The sequence below is a fragment of the Cetorhinus maximus genome, chromosome 1, assembly GCF_964194155.1.
Source record: "Cetorhinus maximus chromosome 1, sCetMax3.hap1.1, whole genome shotgun sequence".
Classification (NCBI taxonomy): Eukaryota; Metazoa; Chordata; class Chondrichthyes; order Lamniformes; family Cetorhinidae; genus Cetorhinus; species Cetorhinus maximus.
The window spans coordinates 223,664,806-223,677,549 of NC_135879.1; the positions used below are offsets into that span (position 1 = coordinate 223,664,806).

Genomic DNA, 12,744 nt, shown 5'->3' on the forward strand with positions numbered 1-12,744 from the left:
AACCTATCTGGTTCACTAAAGTTGAGTCTTGAATGGGTAATAAATGCTGGCCTAGCCAGCAACACCCACATCCCATGAACGAATTAGTTTATCACAGGCAGAATGGAAGCAATTATTTTAACCAGAACATAATGTGACATAATTGACAGAAATGATTGGCAACGTGCAGCATAATTAATAATGGGAAAAAAAGAAATGGTGATAAAAGTCAGATATTTGTGTCTGTTTTCATTGTAGAAGACACAAATAACATCCCAAAAATACTTGTAATCAATAGATGAAAGGGAGGGCAGTTTATTTTTTATACATGTTGGAGAGTAATATATACTGAGTCAGTATTGGCTGGTCCAATTGGCTGTGAATGCTAGTTTCACAGATTAGGTCATATTGCACGTACTGTGAAATTTGTTACTTTGGCGCAACAGTGGAATCAACACTGTTCTTCGCCTCTAGGCCTTACTTGAACCCACAGCAAAGTTCCTACCAGATGTGACCCTAGGACATAAAACCACCCCAAATTTGCAAAGGTTAGTAAATTGATCAATAATAAACCATTACAATCACCAGGACTGAGAAAAGGATCTGAGAAAACTAATGGGACTAAAGTTTGACATGTCCTCAGGGCCTGATGGCCTGAATCCTGGGGTCTTAAAAGAGGTGGCTGAGGAGACAGCAGATACATTGGTTGTAATTTTCCAAAATTCCCTGGATTCTGGAAATGCCCCATCAGATTGGAAAATAGCGAATGTATCTCCTCTATTCAAGAAAGGAGGAAGACGGAAAGCAGGAAAATACAGGCCAGCTAGTTTAATGTCTGTCATAAGGAAAATGCTGGAACCTATTATTAAGGAAATTATAACAGGGCACAGAACATTTTAATGCAATCAGGCAGAGTCAACATGATTTTGTGAAAGGGGAGTTGTGTTTGACTAATTTATTAGATTTCTTTGAGAAAGTAACGAGCAACATGGATAATGGGGATCTGTAGATGTGGTGTACTTGGATTTCCAAAAGGTATTTGATAAAGTGCCACATCAAAGGTTACTACGCAAAATAAGAGCTCATGGTGTAAAGATAACATATTAGCACAGATAGAAATTGGCCAGCAAAAAGGAAGCAGAGAGTAGGGTCATTTTTAGTTTGGCAAACTGTAATGAGCAAAGTGCCACAGGGATAAGTGATATTTTCCAATCTGATGGGGCCTCAATGTTTACCCTCTATATCAATGATTTGGATGAAGGGACCAATTGTATGGTTGCGAAGTTTGATGATGACACAAAGCTAAGTAGGAAAGTAATTGTGCAGCAGAGACCATAGGAGTCTGCAAAGGAATATAGATAGGTTAAGTGAGTGGGCAAGGAGGAGTATAATGTGTATAATGTTGGCAGATGGAGCATAATGTGGGGAGAATGAGAGCTTGGTCACTTTGGCAGGCAAAACAGAAAAGCAGTGTATTAGTTAAAGACTGCAGAACCTTGTGGCAAAGAGAGATCTGGGTGCCCTGGTACATGAATCTCAAAAAAGTTAGTATGCAGGTACAGCAAGTGATTAGGAAGGCAAATGGAATGTTGGTGTTTATTGCAAGGGGAATGGAATGTAAAAATAAGGAAGTTTCACTTACAGCTGTATAGGGTCTTAGTGAGACTACGTCTTGAGTAGTGTACAGTTTTGGTCTCCTTACTCAAGAAAGGATATAATTGCATTAGGAGTAGTTCAAAGAAGGTTCACTCGACTTATTCCTGGAATGAAGGGCTCATCCTATGAAGAAAGGTTGGACAGGTTGGCCCTGTATCTGTTGAGAATGAGAGGTGATCTTGGTGATCTTATTGAAATGTATAAGATCCTGAGGGGACTTGACAGGATGGATGCTGAGAGAATGTTTCCGATTATGGGAGAGATGAAAACTAGGGGGCACAGTTTAGAAATAAGGTGTCTCCCATTTAAGATGGAGATGAGGAGAACTTTTTTCTGTCAGAGAGTCGTTAGTCTGTGAAATGCTCTTCCCCAGAGAGGTCCATTAAATATTTTTAAGGTTGAATTACATAGATTCTTGATTGACAAGCAAGTCAAAGGGTAGACAGAAAAGTAGAGTTGAGGCCACAATCAGATCAGCCACGATCTTATCAAATGGCAGAGCAGGCTCCAGGGGCCGAATAGCATGGTGCTGTACCTAATCCAGGTGTTCATATGCAACAATTAATGGGTTGTAGGCAAACTATCCCTTACCAGATTATCTCTAACTAGAATATCCAAAAAAAGGTAAAGCAGTAATTAGTGCAATGGATCAGTGTGAAATTCTCTGAGTACTGAAGCCAGACTGTGGTGCCTCCTTAACTGCTTAATTGACTGCAGCAGCGAGACACTGAGCAGAATCTAGGCTCTTTCCCAGTGGAAAGCAGAATTAAAAATTAAAGGATGTCTCTCTTTGGCAACAATCGAGTAGCTAATTTTGACTGCTGATGAAGACTTCTGGGTAGGATAGCAGCCACCTGCCACAACAGGCACAACTGCCCATCCCTGTGGGCACAGCCACCCACCCCTGCAGGCACAGTTACCTGCCCCAGCAGGTGGAACCGTCGCCCCAGCGGGCATAGCCACCTGCCATTTTAGACAAATGCACCTGCCCCAGCGGGCACAGCCACTCACCCCTGCGGGCACAGTTACTGTGCATCCTGAAGGATAAAACATAGGAGGGACTGTCCAATTTTCAAAACATGTTGACACTTTGAAGTATAGTAACATGACAAACACACCAGCAAAGGTATGACTATATGAATATGGGGAATGTAAGTGTTTCAAGATATCATTAAAGTGGTAAGTTACAAATGATTAAAAATAACTGCTTTTTAGTACACAAAAGTGTATTGAATGTCTTGTCTGTTGTGGGCTATTTCTGAATGCAGATATGGGTTTGTGCCCCTCTTCAAGATCATACATTGTGTACCATTCTTTCGACAGCACCTTCCAAATCCATGATCACTACCATCCAGAAGGACAAGGGCAGCAGGTAGATGGGAACACCTCCACCTGGAAGTTCCCCTTCAAGTCACTGATCATCCTGACTTGGAAATATATTGCCGTTCCTTCACTGTCGCTGGGTCAAAATCCTGGAACTCCCTTCCTAACAGCACTGTGGGTGTACCTACTACACATGGACTGCAGCGGTTCAAGGCGGCAACTCAGCACCACCTTCTCAAGGGCAACTAGGGATGGGCAATAAATGCTGGCCCAGCCAGCGAAGCCCATATCCCATGAATGAATAAAAAAAAACCCCCTCAGGACAGCAACTTTTTAAATTGTCATTTAATATTCTCGGGTTCTTCACAAATCCACACAGCAAGTATAATCACGCTGTGTGTATGCAAACACATATACACATGTAGCAAAAGTCACTGGATTACAATCAAGGGTAGGGACACTGTCCAATTGCATTCCTCTTTAGTACACAGGTTACTGTAATGCACATAGGACTTAGGAGCAGGAGTAGGCCATTTGGCCCTTTGAACCTGCTCCGCCATTCAATATGATCATGGCTGGTCTGGTTGTGGTCTCAGCTCCACTTTCCTGTCTGCCCCCCCATAACCCTTGATTCCCTTGTCTATCAAAAATCTACCTAACTGAGCCTTAAATAAAAATAAAGACCTCCACAACTTTCTGTTTCTGGGCAAGAGGATGCCACAGACTGATGACCCTCAGAGAAAAAAAATCTCCTTTTCTCTGTCTTAGAAGGTAAACATCATATTCTGAAACTATGTCCCCTAGTTTTAGTTTCCTCCTGAAGAGGAACCAGCCTCCTGGTATCTACCCTATCAAGTTCCCTCAAGATCTTATATGTTTCAAAAAGATCACCTCTCATTCTTCTAAACTCCAATAGATGACTCCAATGGGGATAGGCCCAACCTGTTCAATCTTAATCGTATAAGCCCTTCATCTCAGAAATGTGTCAAATGAACCTTCTCTGAACTGCTTTTAAAGCAGTTATTTTTTTTTCAAAATCAAAACTGTACACAGTGTTCCAGATGTGGTCTCACCAAGGCCCTGCACAGCTACAGTAAAATTTCCCTACTTAATATTCCATTCTCCTTGCAATGAATGCTAACAATCCATTCGCCGTCCAATAATAAAGGAGGATCAAGTTGAAGAAATTATCATCAAGGTAGATTTAACATAAGTAACTTGATTGCAGTGTATCATTTTGTTTTAGCATAGGCTTCACACTTCCAAAAGCTAAGCATCGCCAAAAGATAATATATGCAACTTGAAGTTTAAGGTCAGCCATGGCTCAGATGGTAACATGCTTACCTCTGAGTCACAAGGTTCCAAGTTGAGGTCCCACTACAGGGTTTCAGAGCAAGAATCAATGAAGGCTGACATTCCAATGCAGTACTGAGGGAGTGCTGCACTGTTGGAAGTGCCATCTTTCAGATGACATGCAAGGCCCCATCTGTCTGCTCAGGTTGATGTAAAAGATCCTTAAGGCACTACTTAAATGTAGGGGCTATGAGCAAGAAGTTCGGGGGTGACATGAAAATTGGTAGGGTGGTAAATAGTGAGGAGGATAGCCGTAAACTGCAGGAGGATATCAATGGACTGGTCAGGTGGGCAGAGCAGTGGCAAATGGAATTCAACCCGGAAAAGTGAGGTAATGCACTTGGGGAGGGCTAACAAGGCAAGGGATTACACTATGAATGATAGGACCCTGGAAAGTACTGAAGATCAGAGGGGCCTTGGTGTGTATATCCACAGATCCCTGAAGGTAGTAGGGCAGGTAGATAATATGGGGTACTTGCCTTTATTAGCCGAGGCATAGAATACAAGAGCAGGGAGGTTATGCTGGAACTGTACAAAATGCTGGTTAGGCCACAACCGGAGTAGTGTGTGCAGTTCTGATCACCACATTATAGGAAGGATGTGATTGCACTAGTGAGGGTGCAGAGGAGATTTACTAGGATGCTGCCTGGGCTGGAGGGTCTGAGCTATGAGGAAAGATTAGATTGGACAGGCTGGGGTTGTTTTTCCTTGGAGCAGTGAAGGTTGAGAGGGGACCTGATAGAGGTGTATAAGATTATGAAGGACATAGATAGGGTGGATAGGAAGGCACTTTTTCCTTTAGTAGAGGAGTCAATAACCAGGGGGCAAAGATTTAAGGTAAGAGGTAGAAGGCTAAGAGGGGAGTTGAGATATTTTTTTCACCCAGATGATGGTGGGAGTCTGGCACTCACTGCCTGAAAGGGTGGTTGAGTCAGAAACTCTCGTAACATTTAAGAAGTATTTAGATATTCACTTGCATTGCCATAGCCTCCAGGGCTATGAGCCAAATGCTGAAAAATGGGATTAGTGTGGTCAGATCTTTGTTGACCAGTGCAGACATGATGGGCCAAATGGCCTTCTGTGCTGTAAACATCTATGAGTTTATAAATCTATGAATCTACTTCTTTAAAGAAGAGCAGGGGAGTTAGCCCGGTGTCCTGGTGATTATTTATATAATCAACTTCACAAAAAAGTATAGATTATTTGATCAATTATCACATTGCTGTGTGTGGGAGTTTGCCGAGCGTAAATTAGCTCCATTACAACAGCAACAACGTTTCAAAAAGTACTGCATTGGTTGTAAAGCGCTTTGAGATGTCCGGTGGTCATGAAATGTGCTATATAAATGCAAATCTTTCTTTCTTTCTACAAGTGTTAATTAACATGAAGAAACTGTAATCTTTGATTGGGGGGCTAAATATGGGTTGACTGGAATTAATTCACTTTAAGTAAATCTTAATTGGCTGACAAAGACATGGAAACTAATATTTGTATTAACTGAGAAGGTGACATCTGCAATATTCAAGAATATGTATTGTAACACAACAAAACTACACTAACCTTTCAAAGCACTTATGATACTGCTGGAAGTATATAGCTAAAATATTTGTAGTTATAAACTATGATTGCAACTTTATAATTTGGAAAATTGATATGTTCACATACTTTTCTATATAGATTAACAATAGTCAAGATACCTGTCAACAACAGGAGAAAAATAAATAAGCAGAAGGAGGCCTAACATGAAAGGTCAGCTGATCAAAATAGCTGTGCTGAGGTACATAAAGCTTTTTAAATCAATCAATGCCCAGGATGATATCTACTGTCTTGTCAATAACTTAAAGCATTTTTAACATAATAAAACATCCCAAAATGCTTTACAGGAGCAGAATTAGACACTGAGCCACATTAGGTCAAATGGGCAAAAGCATGGTCAAGATAGGTTTTAAGGAGGCCTTAAAAGAGGAAAGCGAGATATAAAGTCGGGGAGGTTTAGGGAGGAAATTCCAGAGCTTAGAGCCAAGGCAGCTGAATGAACGGCGACCAACGTTGGAGCAATTAAAATCGGGGATGCTCATGAGGCCAGAATTAGAGTGTAGATATCTCAGAGGGTTGTGGGGCTGGAGGAGATTACAGAGATAGGGATAGGGTGAGGCCATGGAAGGATTTGAAAACAAGGATCAGAATTTCAAAACCAGGGCATTGCTTGACTGGGAGCCAATGTAGGCCAGTGAGTATGAGGTCATTGGTGGATAGGCCTTGGTGCGAATAAGGACACGAGCAGATTTTTGAATGACCTCAAGTTTATGGAGGGTAGAATGTGGGAGGCCAGCCAGGACTGCATTGGAATAGTCAAGTCTAAAGATAATAAAAGCATGAATGAGGATTTCAGCAGCCAATGAACTGAAACAGGGACAAAGTAGAGCAATGTAACACAGTTGGAAATAAACGGTCTTAGTGATAGAGCAGATTTGTGGTTGGAAGCTCATATTAGGGTTAAATCTGACTCCAAGGTTGCTAACAAACTGGTTTAGCCTCAGACTGTTGATAGGGAGATGGATGGAGTTGGTAGCTAGGGAATGGAGTTGAAGCTGGGACTGAAGACAATGGCTTCAGACTTCCCAATATTTAATGGAGATAATTTCTGCTCATCCAGTACTGGATGTCTGAAATGCAATCTTATAATTTATTGAGAGAGGTGGCAGTGGGGTAGAACTTACATGTGAAAACTAACATATATACAAATTACGAGGAATAGGCCATTGAGCCTGCTCTCCCATCTCATAAGATCATGGCTGATCTGATGGTGGCCTCAATTCCACTTTCCTGCCTACCCTCTTTACCCTTTTATTGCCTTGTCAATCAATAATCTAATTCACCCTTAAAAATACTCAATGGACCTGCCTCCACTGCCCTTGGGGGAATAGAATTCCAAAGACCAACAACCCTTTGAGAAAAAAATTCTCATCTGTCTTAAATGTGAGACCCCTTATTTTTAAACTGTGTCCCCTATTTATAGTCTCTCTCATAAGGGGAATCATCCTCTCAGCACCACCCTGTCAAGTCCTCTCAATATCTTATATGTTTCGATAAGATTACCACACATTCTTCTAAACTCCAATGGACACAGGCCCAACTTGTCCAACTTTTCCTCATAAGAGAAGCCCTTCATCCCAGGAATGAGTCAAGTGAACCTTCTCTGAACTGCTTCTAAAGCAGCAATATCTTTTTTCAAATAAGTACTCCAGACATGGTCTCACCGAGGCCTTGTATAATTGCAGTAAAACTTACATATTTTTTATATTCCATTCCCATTGAAATAAATGCCAACATTCTGTTTGCCTTCCTAATCACTTGCTGTACCTTCATACTAACTTTATGTGATTCATGTAGCAGGACGCCCAGGTCCTTCTGTGCCTCAGAGTTCTGCAATCTTTCTTCTTTTAAAATAAAATACTGCTTTTCTATTCTTCCTGCCAAAGTGGACAAGTTCACATTTACCCACATTATACTCCATCTGCCCACATTTTTGCCCACACACTTGATATAGATTCCGAAAAGTTGAGGACCCAGCACTGATCCCTGTTACAGCTTGCCAATTTGGAAAATACACATTTATCTCTACTCCCTGCTTCCCGTTAGCTAACCAATCTTTTTTCCATGTTAATATGTTGCCGCCTACACCATGAGCTCTTAATTTGTGCAGTAACCTTTGATGTGGCACTTTATCAAATGCCTTTTGGAAATCCAAGTACACAACATCTACTGGTTTCCCTTTATCCTTGAATGTTGCTTCGTCAAAAACTCTATTCAATAAGTAAAACGTGATTTCCCTTTCATAAAGCCATGTTGGCTCTGCCTGATCACATTATGATTTTCTAAGTATCCTGCTATAACCTCCTTAATAATGGATTCTAGCCTTTCCCTACGACAGATATTAGCTTCACAGGTCTATAGTTTCCTGCTTTCTGCCTGCCTCCTTTCTTGAATGAAGGTTACTGTTGTGATTGCTATCACCTAGAGTCTCCTTTACCATAAGGTTATTAATTAATCCTGACTCATTGCACATTACCAGGTCTAGGATCGCCTACTCTCTGGTTGGCTCCAGAACATACTGCTCTAAGAAATTGTCCCGAAAACACTCTATGAACTCATTTTCCAGTGCCTTTGCCAATTTAATTTGCCCTATCTACATGTAGATTAAAGTCACTCATGGCCATTGCGGTACCTTTCTTACACGATTTATTTCTTCCTGTATGCCCTGTGCTACAGTGTAACCACTGTTAGGGGGTCTATAAACTACTCCCAGGAATACAGCACCTTTCAAACCCACAGCCACTACCATATAGAAGAGCAAGGGCAGCAGATAGATGGGAAAACCACAACCTAGAAGTTCCCCTCCAAGTCAATCACTATCCTCACTTGGAAATATATCGCCATTCCTTCACTGTCACTGGGTCAAAATCCTGGAACTCCCTTCCTAACAGCCCTGTGTGTGTACCCATGCCACATGGACTAAAGCAGTTCAAGAAAGCAGCTCACCACCACCTTCTCAAGGGCAACTAGGGATGGGCAATAAATGCTGGTCCAACACATGAATGAATAATAAAAAGTGACCTCTTACATTTACTATTTCTTATCTCTACTCAAACTGATTCTACCATCTTGCTCTTTCAAGCAAAAGTCATCTTAGTACTGAACTAATGCCATTCTTAATTAACAGAGTTATCCCGCCACCTTTTCCTAGCTTCCTCTAGAACTAGAGGTCACTGTTTAAAAATAAGGGGTCACCCATTTAAAACAGAGATGAGGCAAAAAATTTTCACTCAGAGGGTTGTGAGTCTTTGGAACTCTCTTCCTGAAAAGATGGTGGAAGCAGAGTCCTTGAATATTTTTAAGGCAGAGATGGATAGATTCTTGGTAAGCAAGGGGGTGATAGGTTATGAGCAGTAGGTGGGATGCAGATTTCAGGTTACTATCAGATCAACCATGATCTTATTAAATGGCGGAGCGGGCTCGAGGAGCTGAATGGTCTACTTCTGCTCCCTGTTTGTATGTTCCTGTCATTCCAATATGCCAAATACCCTTTAACATTCAGGCTCAAACCTTGGTCACCTTCCAACCATGTCTCTGTAATGCTTATCTGCTCATAGATATTTATTTCTGTGCTAACAATTCATTCCTTTTGTTACAAATGCGGCGCACATTCAGGTACAGGGCTTTAAACTCTTTTTTTTAAACCATTTTTGTAATTTCCAGCCTTATCAGCTGGTGCACTCTTACGATTGTATATTACAAATTGATCACATTGAGCCGCTGTTTTTGTCTGCACTGTGTCGGACCACTCTGATCTGGATTCACAGCAGGATTTCATACATAAAAGAGTAATATTCAACTTAATGTGCCACTCTGCTTCTCCCTTCTACTATCCTCACAAGAAATCAGAAATGACAAGCAGCAACTTCGAATAAGAACCAGGCCAGCTGATTTTCAACACGTGGGACAAAACAACAGTCTAGTATGAATCTTGATGCTTGTAATATTTGATTGTACATATAGACCAAGCCACTGGCCTAACTGTACATATTTTTCACTCCAATTTAAAAAGTTAATTTCACAACTTCTGTGTTAACTTAGAATGTGAAGACAACTGGTACAGATAACCATTAAGTCTGTGAATAAATTAATTACTCTTCGCAATCCCCCTCAGGCCTCTGAATGAAACTATCTAATAGATGACCTTGCTCCGTGGAGCTGATTAGCCTCCTTTTGTCTATACTGTAGTTACAAATACAATATTATCTCTTGTATGTGCGTTTCCAAAAACACTAGAATAACAAAGCTGAGGTTGCTGAGGAGATAAATTAGTGCTCAAGTCTGGACTGCTCACAAACACAGTCAGGATTATAGAACCATCTGTAATGGCTTTTTGAAAAGAACTCAAAAGCCTGATGGCAGGAAATTATCAAAGTAATGCTACTGAATAGCTGATAAAGCCAAAATTAATGAGTGACGATAACTCAGTGAGGCTGGTTGGCTCACGAGATCCATAGCACCTGTTTGGGGTGGCATCTGTCACTTGGTTTCAGAGTGTGGTGTGCCTGGCCAAAGGTCGCCTTATTGGTTTACGTGGGCTGCGTACTTACTGTGAACATTAGAGTATAAGATAGCTTTTGTAACTTGTGTTATCCTTACAAATCTGTATATATCTGTGAAGGAGTATTGTAATATAGTTAATCTTTTCTGGTTTAATAAATGTTTTATTCTTTTGTTAAAAGTTTATCAGCTGACTTCTGTGACTCTGTTCAGTAGCCACTCTCCATGTATCTAAACAAAAAATACAAGTTAGGATCTATCAAGCCGGGTTTCCCCTTGGGATTTGGCTTGTTCAGTAGTAACATCAGCTGGGGTCATAACAATACAAAGCCCTGGTAAGAGCACACCAGGAGTAGTGAGAGCAGTTCTGGGCACCACACCTTAGGAAGGATATATTGGCCTTGGAGGGAGTGCAGTGTAGATGTGCTAGAATTATGCCTGGGCTCCAAGGGGTAAATTATGAGGAGAGGTTACACAAACTAGGGTTGTATTCCCTGGACTTTCAAACATTATGGAGGAATTTAATTGCAAGTTTTCCAGATATTAAGGGATAAAGCAGATAGAGAGAAACTATTTGGCAAGCAGGTTAGAAAGTCTAGAATTAGGAAGCATTGTCAAAAGCCTGTCAGACCTTCAGAGTGAAATTAGGAAATGCTTCTGCACACAAAGTGTGGTGGGATGTGAACTCTTCTGCAAATGGCAATTGATGCTAGGTCAATTGGTAATTTTAAATCTTAGATTGAAAGATTTTGTTATCCAAATGTATTAAGGGAAATGGAGCATGGAGTTAGATCACAGAGCAGCAATGATCTCATTGAATGGTGGAGCAAGCTCAAAGGGCTAAATGGCCAACTCCTGTTCCTAGATCTGCCATTTAGCAGTGAAATCAGGAAGTATTTTTGGAAAATGCAGCAGAAATCTGGAAACGTCTTTTCCAAAAGGCTATGGATGCTGAGTCAACTAACATGTCAAAAACTCAAATTGATACACTCTTGTTTGGTACAAGTATCAAGGGATATTGTGCAAAGGTGGATAAATGGAATGGAGATACAGATCAGCTACAATTTAACTGAATGGCACAGATCAGGTTCCAGGGGCTGAATGACCTACTCCTGCTTTTATATTCTTTTGGGGCCATGGATTAATTTCGGATTTCTCTATTAAAAAGGCAGCACTGATAAAGTGGATAAAATGATCTCCTTCTGCACTGTAAACTGCTATACTTCTCGTCCTATTGTCACTGAAACATTTATTCATGCCTTCATCGCCTCTAGGTCGACCTTCTCACCAGCTCCACCCTTCACTTCAACTTGTCCAAAACTTTACCAGCATATCCAACCTTTCAGTACTAAGTACTGTCGTTTATCACCTTTGTACTTGTTGATCTCCTCTGACACCTCTTCCCATTGTGCAATGTGGGTTGAGGTGAAATATAGGTAAAATAAATCGACAGCAGGAATAGGCCTATTTGTGACACATGTCTTCAATATGGATAAATATAGCATGATGAAACTGGGTTGGCAGAGACTCAGGGTATAGTTCACAAAATGTCAAAAACCTATCACCAGTGTGTGAGCCTATGAAGGAAACAAATGGGATGTTACAGCTGGGACAGTTCACTATAGAAATACTACAGACATACAATATGCCTTATACCAAGTCTTGGTATGGTCACAACAGAATACTGTACAGTTTTCGTCCCCTCACACAGTAGGTCATATTGAAACCCTAGAGAAGATTCAGAGACGGTCCACTGGAATCATAGGGTCTTTTTTCTCACTGTCCCTGGTAACTGGGTTGGAAGGGTGTGGAGTTATGTTTTAAACTGCAGCATTTCCAGCCGGGATAAGCTGGAGGGGATCTTGTTATAATAATCCTTCCAATCTTCTCTTCTTTTCGATATGCTCATGGACAAAACCCTTATACTAACCTAGTTAGCCTTGCCCATCCCAATGCTACAACATCCATAGAATCATACAGCATAAAAGGATGCCATTCTGTCCATCGTGACTATGCCGACTTCCTGGGAGAGCTATTCAATTAGCCACATTCCACACTCCTGTAAATTTACCCCCTTCAAGTATTTATTCAATTCTCTTTTGAAAGTTACTATTGAACATAAGAACATAAGAAATAGGAGGAGTAGGCCATTTGGTCTCTCAAGCCTGCCCTGCCATTCAATAAGATCCTGGCTGATCTGCCCCAGGCCTCAACTCCTCTTTCGTGCCAGCTACTCATAGCCCTCAACTCCCCGATATTTCAAAAATCCATCTACCTCCTTTTTAAATACTTTCAGTGATCTAGCCTTCACAACTCTCTGGGGTAGGGAATTCCAGA

The 12,744-nt window shown here is 41.1% G+C and overlaps 1 protein-coding gene and 1 pseudogene across 6 annotated transcripts in view; one reads left to right on the forward strand and one right to left on the reverse strand.

Annotated features, from left to right (window-relative positions):
* Positions 1-12,744, reverse strand: part of LOC144687701 (zinc finger matrin-type protein 1-like) — a 112,944-nt gene that overhangs the window by 46,808 nt on the left and 53,392 nt on the right. The window contains exon 1 of one of the 5 annotated variants that reach the window (XM_078554139.1): positions 11,777-11,931. The exons of the other annotated variants lie outside the window; for them this stretch is intronic. Within the exon in view, the coding sequence (XP_078410265.1) occupies positions 11,777-11,912 (136 nt within the window). The 5' untranslated portion in view covers positions 11,913-11,931. Of the gene's footprint in view, positions 1-11,776; positions 11,932-12,744 lie in introns of those variants that run through there. 5 annotated transcript variants of the gene reach the window in all.
* LOC144687802 (large ribosomal subunit protein eL31 pseudogene) overlaps positions 1-12,744 on the forward strand; it is a 647,000-nt pseudogene that overhangs the window by 29,835 nt on the left and 604,421 nt on the right. The window lies entirely within an intron of this gene.